The sequence below is a fragment of the Schistocerca gregaria genome, chromosome X (genome assembly GCF_023897955.1).
Source record: "Schistocerca gregaria isolate iqSchGreg1 chromosome X, iqSchGreg1.2, whole genome shotgun sequence".
Classification (NCBI taxonomy): Eukaryota; Metazoa; Arthropoda; class Insecta; order Orthoptera; family Acrididae; genus Schistocerca; species Schistocerca gregaria.
In genome coordinates, this window is record NC_064931.1 from 408,441,303 (window position 1) to 408,459,966 (window position 18,664).

At 44.7% G+C, this 18,664-nt stretch overlaps 1 protein-coding gene across 1 annotated transcript in view; it reads left to right on the forward strand.

The window, feature by feature from the left end:
- Positions 1–18,664, forward strand: part of LOC126297754 (feline leukemia virus subgroup C receptor-related protein 2-like) — a 77,602-nt gene that overhangs the window by 13,866 nt on the left and 45,072 nt on the right. The window contains exons 2-3 of the mRNA XM_049988927.1: positions 6,151–6,375; positions 12,195–12,336. Of these exons, the coding sequence (XP_049844884.1) occupies positions 6,151–6,375; positions 12,195–12,336 (367 nt within the window). The remainder of the gene's footprint in view (positions 1–6,150; positions 6,376–12,194; positions 12,337–18,664) is intronic.

Genomic DNA, 18,664 nt, shown 5'->3' on the forward strand with positions numbered 1-18,664 from the left:
TCTGTTGACTTTGTGTCGGGTGGTAAGGAGATGGAGATTCCAGGTCATGTGATGGTCAAGGGTGAGGTCTAGATATTTGAATGTGAGAGTAAGTTTGATATGATGGTCATAGATAGTGATGTAGAACTCATGGAGTTGGAATGAGGAGGTGGTACATCCTATTATGATTGGCCAGCCGTGGTGGCCGAGCGGTTCTAGGCGGTTTAGTCTGGAACCACACGACTGCTACGGTCGCAGGTTCGAATCCTGCCTCGGGCATGGATGTGTGTTGTGATGTCCTTTGGTTAGTTAGGTTTAAGTAGTTCTAAGTCCCATAGTGCTCAGAGCCATTTGAACCATTTTTTATTATGATTGCCTGGGTTTTTGAAGGACTGATCTGAGAAAGCCACTGGTTGTACCAAGCAGTAAACTGGTCTGGGTTTGGAGGGAGCGCTGGAACCATTGAAGGTTAGGATAGAGGGCAAGGAAAGTTGTGTCATCTACATATTGAAGGAGATGGACGGATGGGTGTGGTTTTGGCATATCAGCGGTGTACAGGAGGTAAAGGAGAGGAGAAAGGACAGAGCTCTAGGGCACAGCTGCAGATAGGTAGAAGGTACAACAATTGGTATTGTGGATGGTGACATAGGAAGGACACTGGGAGAGGAAGGTGGCAATGAGATGGATGAAGTCGATAGGAAGGGCATAGGTCTGGAGCTTGAAAAGAAGCCTGGAATGCCATACACAGTCATAGGTGTTCTGTAGGTTGAGGCAAATAAAGTTAGCAGACTAACAGGTATTAAGTTGGAAGGAGAGGAGATGGGTTTCATATCTAACAAAAAAACTTGCATAAAATCTAATTCTAAATGAAAATTATCACCTGAATACATGTGCTCGTCCACAGTAAATTAGTTTTCTCAAATTATAGTCTCATGCTCAGGTTATCTGTGACACATGCATCTGGCTCCCAGGTTTACTACCTGCCTATTATGTACCACACATCTTCTTGCTGTATACACAGTCCCGTCTGATTAATGTGATTACCGCCTATGTTCGACGTAAACGTGCAATAACTACTCACAGACGACAGATGGCAGCACTAGCAGTGGAAGGTATATAAATCATGTTGGAGGGACACGGAAAACAGTGCAGCAGCTGTTACTATGGGCAAATGGAGCGATTTATCAGACATACAAAAGGGCATGATCATCGGCATTCGGGCAAAAAGTTGCAGTATTTCCGAAATGGTTAAGTTTTTAAACTGCTCGTGTGCTGCCGTGGTTAAAGTACACTGTGCGTGGCAAAATGATGCTGTCCAAAAGCGGCGCTGAGACCACAGTGGTGTATCACGGGCCATAGATGACATGGGTTAACCACCGCTGCGGAGATGTGTATGGGCGAATAGATGTGCAACAGCTGAGCGACTGACCTCTCAGAATAACCACTGGGCTACCAACAGGGTCTTCTCAAAGACTGTTAAGCGAAATTTGGTGCGTATGGGCCTCTACAGCAGGCGCGTGGTTCATGCATTCATGCTGACTGCTCTTAATAGACGACGAAAACTGAAATTTGCAAACCAGTACCGCAAGTGGGCGTCCACTGAGTGGCACCAGGAAACCTTTTCAGAAGAATCACATTTTATACTCCATCAGACAGGTGGCCGTCCCGCGTGTACGGCGCGAAACGTCTGCGAACCAACATCCTGCAATCCAGAGGGAATATTATGATTTGAGGAATGTTTTCGTGGCGTTCTCTAAGTGATTTCGTCGTTCTGGAAGGCACAATGGATCAAAAAAAGTACGCATCTATCCCTGGGTCAGTTTACTTTCCCTCGACACGATGACATCTACCAACAGGTCGATGCAACATGTCACATAGTATGCAGTGTACGTGTGTGGTTCTAAGGGCAGCAAGATGAGGTGACCGGGCTACCGAATCCTCAAGTTTTAAACCCAATCGATAATCTGTAGGATGGACTCGGTCGGGCTGTTCACGCCATGCATCCTCAACCGGGAAACATATCGCAGCTGGCCACGTCACTGGAGTCGGCACGGCTCCGCATCTCTGTCGTTACCTTCCAGAACGTCACTGACCCTCTTCCTGCATGTCTCGCGCTGCAAAAAGTGGTTATTCTGACTTTTGACAGGCGTTCACATTAACGTAACTCGGAAGTGTATATTCATTTTCTTATAATTAGTTGTAGTGATACGAAATGTATCAGGATATTTGCTTACCAATTTTGTGGACTAGCACGTCTTTGTATCACCTTGCGTCCACTAAGATGCGCCCTCACCGGGTATATGTTTATTGCAATTCTTGAACGCTGCTTCAGAAACTTGACGTCGACCTGATGTTTCCCACTTACTCTGAAACATGTAGGTTCAAAATGGCTCTGACCACTATGGAACTTAACTTATAAGGTCATCAGTCCCCTAGAACTTAGAACTACTGAAACCTAACTAACCTAAGGACATCACACACATCCATGCCCGAGGCAGGATTCGAACCTGCGACCGTAGCGGTCGCGCGGTTCCAGACTGTAGTGCCTAGAACCGCTCGGCCACACCGGCCGGCAAACATGTAGGAAGAGATAATCTGGAGTGGCCCGCAAAGGGTTCTCCGTTTATCGACATCCTTACACACTGCAAATATTATCCCACCTATTTTATACACTGCTCAATGGCACATTATTACTTAAAACTTAAATATTATATGCAATTAATGATAGAGGTATTTTTACGTGCCATGAACTCCTTATTACTTACGAATTGTGTAGTACACTGGACAAAAATGAACAGCGTGTTTAGCTCATTCATGTGAGGTGTTAATGATTCTCCTGACTCGAAGTGTCGCTCACGATTTTAAGCGTTTTATTACTGTTGCTCCCCTTGGACGGTGTCTTTCTAGATGTGTTTCTATCACATACAGTATCACTAGCTCTAGCTTGGTGCCTGTTATCTTCTTGTGGACAATAACTAACGACTGTGCATTAAACTCTAACCTTCCTTACCTCGTGCCAGCCGGAGTGGCCGAACGGTTCTAAGCGCTACAGTCTGAAACCGGGCGACCGCTACGGTCGCAGGTTCGAATCCTGCCTCGGGCATGGGTGTGTGTAATGTCCTTAGGTTAGTTAGGTCTAAGTAGTGGCTCTGAGCACTATGGGACTTAACATCTGTGGTCATCAGTCCCCTAGAACTTAGAACTACTTAAACCTAACTAACCTAAGGACATCACACACATCCATGCCCGAGTCAGGATTCGAACCTGCGACCGTAGCGGTCACGCGGTTCCAGACTGAAGCGCCTAGAACCGCACGGCCACACCGGCCGGCGTTTAAGTAGTTCTAAGTTCTAGGAGACTGAAGACCTCAGCAGTTAAGTCCCATAGTGCTCAGAGCCATTTGAACCTTCCTTCCTTCCTTCTTCCTGTGGCTGGATCTTGTATTGTCAAATACAACCAAACGTCGTACAGTTTGCAACTGTTAATCGATAGACTCTTCTCCTCCTGCAGAGACTCAATGTTCCGCAGGTGTCATCTATAATGAACACAGCTGACCAATGTATGGTGTTCAAACGTCTTTTCCCTCCTAGGAGCACACGTTTTTCATCGCTGGAAGCTGTTATGGATTCGCGTTATTACGGCCACCACGGTAATATTCGATTGCACTACGCGTAGCCGGCCATAGTGGCCGTGCGTTTCTAGGCACTACAGTCTGGAACCGAGTGACCGCGACGGTCGCAGGTTCGAATCCTGCCTCGGGCATGGATATGTGTGATGTCCTTAGGTGAGTTAGGTTTAATTAGTTCTAAGTTCTAGGCGACTGATGATTTCAGAAGTTAAGTCGCAAAGTGTTCAGAGCCATTTGAACCATTTTGAACCACTACGCGTTGCTATTTGATGATCTGGCAGTAGTCAGGGAACAATGGAAGAGTAGGGTTTAACGCGACTTCGACGACGAGCTCATTACAGACTAAGCACACTATGGATTGCAAAGGTATACGTCCATTTCCTTTTTAAAAGAACCATTCCGATATTTGTCTTAAACAAACCAGACGAAACCTGAATTTGAAAAGCCGGACTGAGATTTGAAGGGCCGTCCTCCCGAGTGTCTTAACCATTGTATCACCCTGCACGTAAGTGAATCAGATGGGTCCCATGCATACCTGGAACCAGTTTGTTTGCAACGATTACTACAACTGTTCAGAGATGCGCGATAGAGGATTCTCATAGTGTTTATAAAGACAGACATGGACCCTCAGATTTTCAGTCGGCTTGTGATACTCGTAATGTGTGACCCTAGGAAGTACTCTGAAGTTTTGATCATGTTCTCCCAACAATTTGCGAATTCTGTTACCCATATGGTGGATGACATTATCCTCTAGATGTTTATTTCTTTATTTACTTTAATCCAGATATTGTTAGGAGAATGACCAGACAGGGAAGTGAATGAGGGAGTCTAAAAGCAGAGGGCACTATACACCTATGTGTCAAAAACTTATTGTATACTTCTCTAGAGAGATCAAGGTGCAAGTGTTCAGTATTGCTGTGTGACATAAACGTACCTACTGCAACGATACCTGACGAACGTAGATGATCTCATTTTACGGTCTTAGAAATAAAAGCACTTCTGCTAATCTTCGGATCAATATCTATCAGTAGTGAATACAAACGACGCATCAGTGGAAAGGTGCAGTAGCTACACTTCAGGCCTAGCACAATGCATACAGGCTGCCTCATAAGTACGGAACACAATATCACAATCAACTTATGGGACGACCATGTGAATCTCGCAGTTGAGAAAGAAAATGCCTCCCTTAGGAAGGATTCTGCGACGAGGAACTTCTGTATGAAACAAACGTGCGACACTGGTATCTTTTAGCATTCTGTATTGGTAGTTTGTCGAGAAGATTATCAGGTCAGAATAATTGGTGAAATTGCGTCTAAAAATAATACAGGCAGTGTCAGGCATTGCCTGGCACGATCACAGCTATATTCGTGAACACGTCAATCATTTGTAGTATACTGAAATAAAATAATTATTTTGTGGAGGTTGTTGGCGTAGGTAAAAGATCAACAATTATGTCACTCCCCCCTCCTACATATTGTGTATGTCAGATGGGTCCTATTGGTGTAATCTAACTACAGTCCACACTCCATGTCACCAGCAACAAAATCGCCATCCATACAGACTCATAAACTTCACCTGTAGCCGTAGTTCTTCGGACGCGCTTATGTTTGCTGCATTCGTGACAGTACTGCATTCTGCGTTTGGGCCCCGGTCTACCGTAGTGATAATCTCTGGAATTTTTCAGCTCCAGACACTACGCCCGATTATTGCAATTCTGAAGGCACTTTATCTTCGTGTATTGCGACATTTTAAGAAAATCTTAAAATTTTAAAAACTTTTGAAGTTCCTAAACTTCTCTCGTTTTCAAATTCTCGTGATGATCACTTGGAGGGCAAGACAGGTTTTAGTGCATGCATCCTTCTTCAAAATAATCACTTGGGTCGCTGGATTTGGGAATAAATCTCAGGAAAATGATCACGTTCATGTACACATGTTGAGTTCGTGAAGTCCTTCATAGCGATTTCACTTAATGGGGTCGGAATTTCGATGTGACACTGGCACAATCTTTCATCCTCCTGCATTAAAATGAGACTGAAGTGTAAGCACTATGTCTTGTTTTAATGAATTTAGTGGAATTTCGGGTTACTTCAAGAAAATCTGTTGCTTAACTGGACGTGAATTCTCCCCACATGTTTTCTATTTTAAAGACATTTAAACATGAAAATGGGAGTCTCTTTTGTGACCGATCTACTTTACAGGTATTCATGCACCACAAAGTGACATACACTTTCATTGACCTTCAGTCAAATATTTTATCGGTTTTATCGTAGAGAGCCATACGAAGAGTTACTTTTAAAAACGCGAGATCTTCACTGCACAGTGTATTCTGAGAACATAGACTTTGCTTCACAACTTGAACGCAAGGACACCAATGATACACTAAAAAACAAGTACTGGATCACGTATGGAAGTTGTCAGGTGGTTGCTTACCCTGTGTGACTTTCTTGTTTGGATTATTAGAGGATAAGATAGTGACGGTAATAGACACCCTCAGTCACGCGGCCTGTGCTGGATGTGTAAGCGCTTATCTTTGCAACCTACAGGGCCTGCGGCTGTCGATTGTGGTGGGCGCGGCTATGAACGCTGCGGCGACGTGGCTGAAGGTGCTGGCGGTGGCGCCCGACCGCTTCTGGCTGCTGCTGCTAGCCCAGTCGATTAGCGCCGTGGCGCAGGTCTTCGTGCTCTCCGTACCGTCCACCGTAGCTTTTGTCTGGTTCGGCGCGGAGGAGGTGTCCACAGCCTGCGCGCTCGGTGTCTTCGGCAACCAGGTGCGTCGTTACAGTGTTTAGTCACTTCATACTAATAACTGCATAAATGAAAAACAGAACCTTTTGTGTTGCGCATAGGAAATGGCTACCGTGAAACTATCTTACAAGGTGCAAGCAGTGCACATTGAAAGATGCACTGAAGATACAATGAATATACATATAGCTAGATGTTCGTCAAGGATGAGTTTTAGGGTCACTGTTATCTTCGTGGTGTTGTGTTGTGTGTGTGTGTGTGTGTGTGTGTGTGTGTGTGTGTGTGTGTGTGAGTGTATGTGCGCGCTCGCGCATATATACACAGATGAGTCAAACATCGTGATCATCTTCTTAATAGCTTGTTTGTCCGCCTTTGGGACGAAATATATCACTGATTCTGTGTATCAGGAATTCGACAGTTTGATGGCAGGCTTGTGGAGGTATGTGGCATTAGATGTCTACGAACACGTAATTGGCGTAAACAACGAATCACCGATTTGTGTGCGCAGTGATGGCGCTCGATAGCGACCCAGTTGGATTCCATAGCATTTACATCAGAGAATTTGGTAGTCGAGACATCAACGTGAGTTCACTACAATGCTGCTCAAACCACTGTACCACGCTTCTAGCTCTGAGATACGGACAATTATCTGCTGAAAGATGACATCGTCGTCGGGGAAGACATCAAGCATGAAAGGATGCAGATGGTTCGCAGTAGTCAGCGTGCCTTCGAGTACTACCACAGGTCGCATGCAAAGCGCAGGAGACTGTCTCGCATAGAATGATACTACTGCAATCAGCCTGCGTACGTGACGCGCTGCACGTTTCACTTCGATGACGGCATTTGTGAAGACGGCCATCGACCTAGTGTAGCAAAAATGTGATTAACCCGGAGAGCCAGTACGGTCGAATGCCGATGGTCCCGCACCCGCTGCAGTCGTAATTGACGATGTCGTTGAGTCAACATGTGAACACATAGGGGTGGTCTACTGTGGGGTTCCATGTTCAACAACGTACGATGAAGGGTGTGCTCTGAAACACTTGTGCGTGCACCAGCATTGTGCTCTTTCGGCAGAGATGCTGCAGATCACCATCTATCCTACTTTACGGAGCAGTCAAGTCTCTCAACACCATATTCTGTGAAGAGTCGTGGACGTCCGACCATTTAGCGTCTACTGGTAGTTTTACTGTCCTTCCATTTCTTTCCATAGATACTCACGACAACAGCACTTGAATATTCGACCACCTTCGCCGTTTTCGAGATACTCGTTCACAGATTCTGTTTAATAATAATCTGCCCTTTGTCAGAGTCGCCTGTCTCAATGGATTTCCCCATTTGCAGGCCATATCTTCATTAGACTGATCCGCTGCCCATGTCTGCTCGGCTTTCATACTTTTGTTACCTTGTCACGTGCTCGCAACGCCACGAGGTGGCAGCCAACGTCGGGGTGAGCAGTTGTCATAATGTTTTAGTTGATCAGTGTACGCACTGGAATAAATGGAACATGTTACATCATGAATCACAAGTTAGATAGTTAACAAACTTTGTAAAGATATTCATCATACGACGGTTTTAAAACGATTAAACTTTCATTCCAGTCGGAACCGATGTCCATCGTCAAAAGTCTATACATCTTCAGGGCATCTGTGATGAGAACTGAAATGTGGGCTCTTGTATTATCCTGTTGGAAAATGTCATTTGGTGCTCTGGTCATGAAGTACATGACAACAGGGTTTACCATGCTTGCCTCATACTACTACCATTCAGTCTCACTTCAGCAATCACCAAATCATTCCTGTTGTCATATTCGGTGGCTCCACACGCCATTGTTAAAAGAGCTGGAGAGGTATGGGTCTTGAGAATCGCTGTTTTCAACAGATAGTCTACAGAAACGTTAGTGACGACGTGACTATCACAAACAGAAAAAGACTCATTACTGAACACTACAGAATGTTACTTATTGTCCCAAATGACTCTGTCTACCAACATGGAAGTCTCTGTTGTGTTTGGTATGCTGAGAGCGGTAAAAGACATATGGAAGCTCGATATCTAACCCATAGTGGTGAAAATACGCCCGGATTTCAACTGTTACCATTCATTAATGCGTCAGGGCCAGTTGAAAAATTTTGCGATTCTTTCGTGTTGTAGTCCTTGCCAGACAGCTGTCCTGAATCCATCTAGACACCAATCGCTCGGGACTCATTGCACTGCAGCCAACAGTCTGAGAGATTTGACGGTATGATAAACCCATATTCCTTATGCCAATGACTGAAAATCCGAAAGATGACGGTTAATTTCGCGTGCACGTACTTTGGCAAACTGTGTTCTGATCTCCACCTGAGAGGTTCCATTATAGTTAATCACACCCAAGAGCCATGATGTATTCACACGATTCTTCATCTGTAGGGCTGGCTGTTTTCTGTGTTGAAAATAAGTTCAAATAAGACTAACATTTTAATCAGCCTACCCGACAGGCGCTGAGACACAAGAGTATCAGCTAGGTTGTGTTCGACCAAGGTTTTCATGGTGTAGCTTTTGATTTCCGTCAGTATACGTAAAGTTGATCATCACCCACATAGAACTAAAAATTACTGGCTGCAAATCTGAACGAGCATCTCGGAAACGGAGAAGCTGATTGGACGTTTCTGTGGTGCTGTCATCATACAATGCGGAAGTCGGAGGCTTGCGCGCTCTGTAAATCAGGAGAGGCGGCGATCTGTTGCAGATTGGAAGGCACAGTTCAATGTTAGTGCCCGAACGTTTATTTCGGCGCACGCCGTTTAGCGCACGTTGTTCAACATGGGGCTCCACAACAGATATTCCCTACATGTTTCGATATTGACTCAACGAAATCGCCCATTACGATTGCAGCTGGAACGTGATGATCGAGATTGGACCGTGTATTAGTGGAAGTGAGTCGCCTCGTCGGATGAATCACGATTTTTGCTACACCAGCTGGATGACTGTGTCGGGATACTTTCTCGTTCGAACGATAGGCTGCTCGAAACATGCCAAGCGCCATAGACGTAGGCCGGTGGAGGAAGTATTATGCTATTGAGGACATTCACTCGAGCTTTCATGAGACCTATGTAGTAATCGAAGGCAACAAGGCAGCTGTCCAGCAGGGTAGGTATCATTGTTACCAGGGCACAATCGTGCTACAGTGGTTTGAGTAGCATGGTAGTGATCTTACGTTGGTGTGTTGGTCATCAAATTTTCTTGATATTAAGTCCATGAAATTATCTGGGACGGTACCGGGCGCCAGTTACACACCCTCAAACCACCGTCCTGTAATTCACGGGACTTGCGTGAAGCCATATAGAAGCGGAAAGCTACCAAGGACTTGTCGAATCCATGCCACGCAGAACCGCTGCAGTTTTGCATTCTAAATATGGACTGTCAGGATATTAAGCATGTGGTCATAATATTTTGGCTCATTAGTGTACGTATCCTAAAATATGTCCTCCTGCAAAACATGCTTGCTCCTGTGAATAGCTCTATAGACAACAGCACACATAATAAGAAGGATGGCGTTTAGTTCCTGTCCTACTGGACTATGATAATGGCTGTTAAAATCGAATGACTTACGGTGAGGATTACAATTCAGTGTTAGATAAATGTATATTAGATAATTACAACGAAGCTGTGTTGCGCCCATTAAAGAACATGGAGAATTACGATGCACGTTATCAAGCAGTACTGATTATGCGGCTCAGGAAATTCCTATACAAGGCATGCATACTAGTATTGCAGAAAAGCAAGAATATAGAACTAAAAACCAAGATCAACAGAGAACAATTTCTTGGAAAAACACATGACATCGTAAGGGCTTCCTCAGGGCATAAAGTATCTGAGATGCTATTCGCAAACATACTTCAGTTTCACCTAGTGGAGCAAAAATCGAAGGGAAAAACACAGTGCATGCATACGAGACATCTATACGCGATTATTCTTTGGACATATCAGGGACAGGTATTTCCTGCACTTCTATGTATCTCTTTCTCCCCAGCTAGCCCTCAGTACACGCTGAGACGATGACACATCAGAGGAACATTGTGTACATGAAGTGCAGAATGTTTCATAAAGATTTATCCTATTTTGCAAAATTACATTTTTTTCATTAACGAAGACAGAAACTTCAAGTAAATTTTAAATTACGCATAAGATTAAGAAGTTTTATTTTAAAAAAGTATCTGCTTCTTCTATGGTACTTCTTCTACGTGCAGGTTTTTTAAATATGTTCTATGTGCCTTCCACCGGTCGCACAAATAACATCCAGACGATAGTAGAACTCGACCCATACTTTTGCAAGCATGCTTAGAGTTACTGCACCGAACGTGGTGGTGCAGTGGTTAGCACACTAGACACGCATTCAGAAGGACGGCTGTTCATATCCGCGTCCGGCCAATCAGCTTTAGCTTTTCCGTGATTTCCCTAAATCTCTCCAGGAAAATGCCGTACTGATTCTTTCGAAAGGGCCCAGCCAATTTTCTTCCCCACCTTGAAACATTCCGCCTCTAATGACCTCGATGTCGACAGTCTATTAAACAATAATCTCCCCTCCTTCCTTGCCTTGAAGTTACCACATTCACTGCAGCTGCTATCTAGCATCGTTGCTCCCTCAAAGTTGTTGGGAGGGGAAGCATATCAACTGAATCTGTGACGAGACCTGCGACAATTTTGATGCCACTGGAATCCCCTGGTGAACCAGACGTCGCTGCATTGCCTGATACGCAACATCTGACTGGTCCATCCTCACTCTAGAGTGGGTGGCAGTCAGTGGTGGGTTCTCGTGTCACTGGGCGGAAGGCGAAAGAGGGAGCTGGCCGTGCGGCTGGCTCCCTACGTCTTAGTAACAGGTGCGAGGTGCTACCCAGTGTTGATGATAACTCTGAGCCAGCACGGGATGCCTCTCTTGTTGGGCCAGTGGTCGAGTTTCCTGCCCAGTCCGGACAAGTACAGAGGGTGGGTACGCTAGTCATTGGGAGCTCCAATGTTAGGCGGGTGATGGAGCCCCTCAGGGAAATAGCAGGCAAGGCGGGAACGAATTCCAGTGTGCATTCGGTATGTTTGCCGGAAGGTCTCATCCGTTATGTGGAGGAGGCCCTGCCGGCGGCTATCGAGCGCACTGGGTGCAACCTGTTGCATGTAGTGGCACGTGTCAGCACGAATGACGCCTGCCGCTTGGGTTCTGAGGCTATCCTCGGCTCCTTTCGGTGGCGTCTGTGTGTCTGTATTGGTGGATCATAAAGTGCAATGAATATTCTCCTAAGCATGATAAGGTGGTGTGACCTGTAGGAAGAGATGCAGGTATGTTCTTCGAGAGTGTATTCAGTGGGAGCATACCTAGTACTTGGGATGACAGAGAAGCTATTAATTAAGCAGATGATAATGGTATACTCTGATTATATTATGTCTTGGGGAAATTAATACCCTATTAGGCAGAACCATAATGCTTAACCCGAAATTCCTTCTAAACTGTAAAAGATTCTGTCTGTTTTAGAAATGTAGGTACCAACTGCAGGATGAAATTAACAAGAGTAAAGAGTAGGACATGAAGTTCCTGAAAAAAATGACATTCACAAAAAAACCTGTTGTGTTAGACAACAGATGTGTTATTACACTGCACCTACCCACAGTTGCCAATCAGTGTAAACTTCCATCACTCTTCAATAAAGATCAGCTACTGAAGCGCTATTAAAGCTAATGGACGATTTGATCTATACTATAGACATCTAAGAATAGAAAGCATTTTTCATGGGCAAAGAGCTTTTAATCCTTATCTAATTAGCTGTTATGCAAGACGACAAAAGTACACTCACGAAAGAATGGATGTCTGTTGCAGCTTGGAGTATCCATTAGCTTCCTAGTGAACCCCCTCGTAGTACGGGATCACGAGAGCGTGGAAGACATTGGATGGGACCTCAAAGTGGCAGCCTACGCCTTCGCTGGTGGATGCACGTTAGTGTTCCTGCTTGCTCTTGCATGTAAGTAACGCCAGCCCGACTAGCAAGTACATTTAAATTTATAATAACATGGGCGCCATTAAAACATTTGTAACATTGTAAACTGTTAGGTGGATGCTGAAAGTTGCTACACATACCACTCGAATTTCAAAAACATCTTGCATTCTGTAGGTTTCCAGCAGTTAAATGTATCATGTACTCCACCATAAAGACCGACCGAGGGAGATGGAGGCTTCATTGAGACCAATGGAAACTCTAGTGACAGTTTTTAGGAGCTCACTTTGGATGAGACTTTTGCAATAATCGGTTTTTGTGGTCAGGACAACATTGGGAGGCTATGTTATGTAGCGGTCAGTATTCTACTGCTACTCTAGAAGCTAATTTATGTAGTGGTGCATTTATTATACTACCAAGCTTGTTTCTGAAGAGGAAATACTAAGTTAAATGTATCATGTACTCCACCACAAAGGCCGACCGAGGGACATGGAGGCTTCATTAAGACCAATGGAAACTCTAGTGACAGTTTTTTAAGAGCTCACTTTGCATGAGACTTTTGCAAAGATCGGTTTTTGTGGTCAGGACAACATTGGGAGGCTATGTTAGGTAGTGGTCAGTATGCTAGTGCGATTCTAGGAGCTAATTTATGTAGTAGTGCATTTATTATACTGCCAAGCATAATAATCTCTTTTATATTGATAACGTTTATTAACTATAACCTTTTTCTCTTGAGTGACGCATTTGTAATTAATATGAGGTAAATGGATTAGGTGTGTTAGCTGCAGGAACTTTTTATTTCACTAAACTTCAGCTGATTCAGGACTGCAGATTAACTGATTCAGTTACCCTTTGGAAAACTTATTCTGAAACAATTATCATCTTTTCGCCATCATTAAAATTAAAAAAGATAATATACCCATTGTTTCATTATTATCTCAAGGTCGCTTTCCTGTAAGTTAGTTACGGAATAATTGCAAGTGGACTTCTACTTATGTGCATTAATAGATGGGTGTTGACATTGTGAGGTCGTGACGATTTGTGGACAGGACAGATTATTTTAGGTAGCATGTGCATGATGACGGCAGCGAGCTGTGTGTACAGTGGCTGTGACAAACTAGGGTAGGCATTTAGTGGCTCCAAGTGATGGACATAATTTATGTCCACGACCAAAGTCTAGAGTCATCGCCTAACAAATGTTGAAATATTTTGCATCTGCAAAGACAGTAAGGTGTCCTAGTAGGATATGTCACACACGACACTCCACAAGCTGTTCTTTGGGAATGTCCCTACATTTTATTGGATAATTTGTATTCTGAGTTCCTCCATTGAATTTATTTTTTAGGAACTTTCTGGCTTTTGCTTAATGACCTTCTTCCCTGTGTGAGGAAACACACAATCAGCAAATATGCTCATTTCAAAAAGCATATTAGTCTTGTGTAATGTTTAATTTCTGTGATATCTGCAAACTCGTGTCCTGTTGGGTCAAAAATTTTGTCAGTGTCCTTGTACTGTCTTCTCCATTGTAATATTAGTGTACTGGCGTACAGGTAAAAAAGTAATAAGCACCTATTCGATTCTCAGGCTACTTTGGTAGTATTCTCCAGAAGGCGACTGCAACGTCATTGCCTGGTGAGTCCCTCTGCTTCCCATGCCTGTGACTCAGTTGGCTTGGTGTCCCTTTAAACAGACCTGCGGAGATCTTAAGACTCGTACTTGAGGCACTCGTGGTTCAAATTCCGGCCTGGCCGACTAAATTTAGCTTTTATGACTTCTCTAAATCACTTGAGGGGAATGCTGGGATGATTCCTTAAAACAAGACCAAGTGCTTTGTCCAGTCCGAGCTTGCGCTCCGTCGTTGATGACGTTGACGTCGATGGGACGATACAGACTGACCTTCCTTCCTTTATCAGAGCGGCTGAGATTCTGCACTTGGCACATTGGATGGCTATACAGACAGCCTAGTGATGTTTATAGTGGTAGAGAAGCTACACTGCAGAATCACAGCTGACCTCATTGCGGCATTATCATCCATATGTTAAGCACCTCTGTGACACAGAAGAAGCATATAAAACGAAAGCATGTGGTTGCACAGCCTCTAAGATTCAACACACTATAACGACCGCACAATATCTGATTCGACTATGGATTTCGTCTCGATGCATACCATAGTACACAATTACATAATACATTCATGAAAAATTCAGTTACAGACTGCTGATTTGTCGGAGAGAGAACGTTTATGTAGCTGCAGAGAATGTAATTGTTCCACGTATCACGTGACTGGGATGTCAAAAGACGTTATACTGGGTATTTGTGTGACAAATGGGCGAAATATGGGCAAGATGTGCTATACTAAAGCATTTCCTTTTTGCGATATAGTGGGTAGCTGATGCATGGTATATTCTAATTCCGATCTCGCACAGACACGGGACCTTTCACGTGCAACCGTGTCAACGGTCTTAAATGAGTACCTCCATTCGTGTAAAACAGCTTGCGTCATATGAACTAGCCTGGACCGACCAATGCCAAAGATACAGGGTGCTGTCGACTATCGCGGGTCGCAACAACGGTTTGACATGCAGCAGTATCGAACATCAGTCGCCAGTTCAAAGATGAGAGATCTGCCACATCTGGCTGCAACAACGGCTCTTATCCGGCTGGACATCAAGTCGATCCTTCTTTCCCGAAAATATTTTCCGGTCTTTGTTTTCTCCCTATAACGTAATGCTTCTCAGGAAGTTCTGAGTCATGAAGAGATGCGGCGCGTTGCCGCAAGAGATCCATTTCCCACTTAAGATTACTTTCTGTGGTACACAAGAATTGCTGATGATAGTAACAGCACTAGTTTACCGCCACCCAGAAGGAGGAACTTACCCCAGTTTCCATAACTAAGAATAAGACAGCATCAAACCACATAAACTCAAAAAATCTAACAAGTACAAAATATGTTATCACAGCTGTGCTGTTCAAAAACCAGGGACACTGTGATTTGCTGGAATCCTCTAAAACAGCAGAAAATACCAAATTTAACGGAAGGGTAACAGACTAAGCTTATCCACTATAGATGTTTATTCAATATAATACAGAAAACTGCGACAAATCATTTGCTTAAAATACACGTTTATCCCATAAACAGGCTCATCTTCAGATGGTGCACATGGAAGCTACATGACTACTTCACAGCGTGATACTGGGTCTGGATCTGTGACACGAAGAAACAGTAATACACACATCAAAAAAAGTTTTGCGTCGCCTCGGTTCCGAGAGTTCCAAAACCTGTACAGAAAATTGGAATAGAGATCAACATAAACATCATTTCCGCCCTTTTTATTGCTCATGAAAACCACAAATTGCATATTGTACCACCATACAGCGAGACCTTCAGAGGTGGAGGTCCAGATTGCTGTACACACCGGTACCTCTAATACCCAGTAGCACGTCCTCTTGCATTGATGCATGCCTGTATTCGTTGTGGCATATTATCCACAAGTTCATCAAGGCACTGTTGGTCCAGATTGTCCCACTCCTCAATGACGATTCGGCGTAGACCCCTCAGAGTGGTTGGTGGGTCAATTTGTCCATAAACAGCCATTTTCAATCTGTCCTAGCCATTTTCGATAGGGTTCATATCTGGAGAACATGCTGGCCACTCTAGTCGAGCGATGTCGTTATCCTGAAGGAAGACATTCACAAGATGTGCACGATTGGGGGGGCGAATTGTATTCCGAGAAGACGAATGCCTCGTCAATATGCTGCCTATGTGGTTCAACTATCGGTCGGACGAGGGTATTTACGTATCGTATAGCCATTACGGCGCCTTCCATGACCACCAGCGGCGTAAGTCGGCCCTACATAATACCACCCCAAAACAGCAGGGAACCTCCACCTTGTTGCACTCGCTGGACAGTGCGTTCAGCCTCACCGTGTTGTCTCCAAACACATCTCCGACGATTGTCTGGTTAAAGTCATATGCGACACTCATCGGTGAAGAGAACGTGATGCTAATCCTGAGCCGTCCATTCAGCATGTTGTTGGGCTCATTTGTACCACGCTGCATGGTGTCGTGTTTTCAAAGATGGACCTCGCCATAGACGTCGGGAGCGTCATGCAGCATGCAGTATGCCCATCACGCAACCTATTGCGCACAGTTTGAGTCGTAACACGAAAAGCATTATTCAACATCGTGGCGTTGCTGTCAGGGTTCCTCCGAGTCATAATCCGTAGGTAGCGGTCATCCACTGCAGTAGTAGCCCTTGAGCAGCCTGAGCGAGACATGTCATCGACAGTTCTTGTCTCTCTGTATCTTCTACATGTCCGAACAACATCGCTTTGCTTCACTCCGAGACGCCTGGACACATCCCTTTTTGAGAGCCCTTCCTGGCACGAAATAACAATGCGGACGCGATCGAACTAGGCATGGTTGAACTACAGACAACACGAGCCGTGTTCTTCCTTGCTGGTGGAATTACTGGAACTAATCGGCTGCCGGACCCCCTCCGTCCAATAGGCGCTGCTCTTGCATGGTTGTTTACATCTTTGGGCGTGTTTAGTGACATCTCTGAACAGTCAAAGGGACTGTGTCTGTGATGCAATATCCACCGTCAACGTCTGTCTTCAGGAGTTCTGGGAACCGGGGTGATGCAAAACTTGTTTGATGTGTGGATTTTAATATATCGCCATGAGTAATGTTGATTTGGTATTTGTAGCCAAAAATTAATTCTGTACTTACGGCGACAGTATGAGCGCCTTTGTGATTAGTATCCATCTAGCAGCTTCCATTACAGATCATTTATTTTTCACTAGATACGAACATATACAGGGTGAGTCACCTAACATTACCGCTGGGTGTATTTCGTAAACCACATCAAATACTGCCGAATCGATTCCACACACCGAAGGTGAGGAGAGGGGCCAGTGCGACTGGTTAATACAAACCATAAAAAAATGCACGGAAGTACGTTTTTTAACAAAAACCTACGTTTTTTTAAATGGAACCCCGTTAGTTTTGTTAGCACATCTGAACATATAAACAAATACGTAATCAGTGCCGTTTGTTGCATTGTAAAATGTTAATTACATCAGGAGATATTGTAACCTAAAGTTGACGATTGAGTACCACTCCTCCGCTGTTCGATCGTGTGTATCGGAGAGCACCGAATTAAATAGGGATCCAAAGGGAACGGTGATGGACCTTAGGTACAGAAGAGACTGGAACAGCACATTAAGTTCACATGATAACACCTTTTTATTGGTCTTTTTCACTGACGCACATGTACATTACCATGAGGGGTGAGGTACACGTACACACGTGGTTTCCGTTTTCAATTACGGAGTGGAATAGAGTGTGTCCCGACATGTCAGGCCAATAGATGTTTCCATGTGGTGGCCATCATTTGCTGCACACAATTGCAATCTCTGGCGTAATGAACGTCGTACACGCCGCAGTACATCTGGTGTAACGTCGCCGCAGGCTGCCACAATACGTTGTTTCATATCCTCTGGGGTTGTAGGCACATCACGGCACACATTCTCCTTTAACGTACCCCACAGAAAGAAGTCCAGAGGTGTAAGACCAGGAGAACGGGCTGGCCAATTTATGCGTCCTCCACGTCCTATGAAACGTCCGTCGAACATCCTGTCAAGGGTCAGCCTAGTGTTAATTGCGGAATGTGAAGGTGCACCATCATGCTGATACCACATACGTCGACGCGTTTCCAGTAGGACATTTTCGAGCAACGTTGGCAGATCATTCTGTAGAAACGCGATGTATGTTGCAGCTGTTTGGGCCGCTGGCAATGAAGTGAGGACCAATGAGGTGGTCGCCAATACATTTACAGTTCACGGTCGCTGTCGCTCTACCTGTCTGAGTCAGCGATGATTGTCCACGGACCAGTAATGCATGTTTCGTAGATTCACTGCCCCGTGGTTTGTGAAACCCGCTTCATCGGTAAACAGGTAGAACTGCAACGCATTCTCTGTTAATGCCCATTGACAGAATTGCACTCGATGATTAAAGTCATCACCATCTAATTGCTGATGTAGCGACACATGAAACGGGTGAAAGCGGTGACGATACAGTATGCGCATGACACTACTTTGACTCAGTCCACCGGCTCTCGCAATGTCCCGTGTACTCATGTATGGGTTCATGGCAACTGCAGGTAACACACCAACTGCACCCGCTTCTCCTGTGACGGACCTGTTACGGACCCGTTTGCGTGCTACGAGCATACCTGTTGTATACAGTTGGCGGTAGATGTTTTGCAATGTGCGGCACGTTGGATGCTCTCTGTCCGGGTACCGTTCTGCATACACCCTGCAGGCTTCAGCTGCATTTCGTCGACATTCGCCA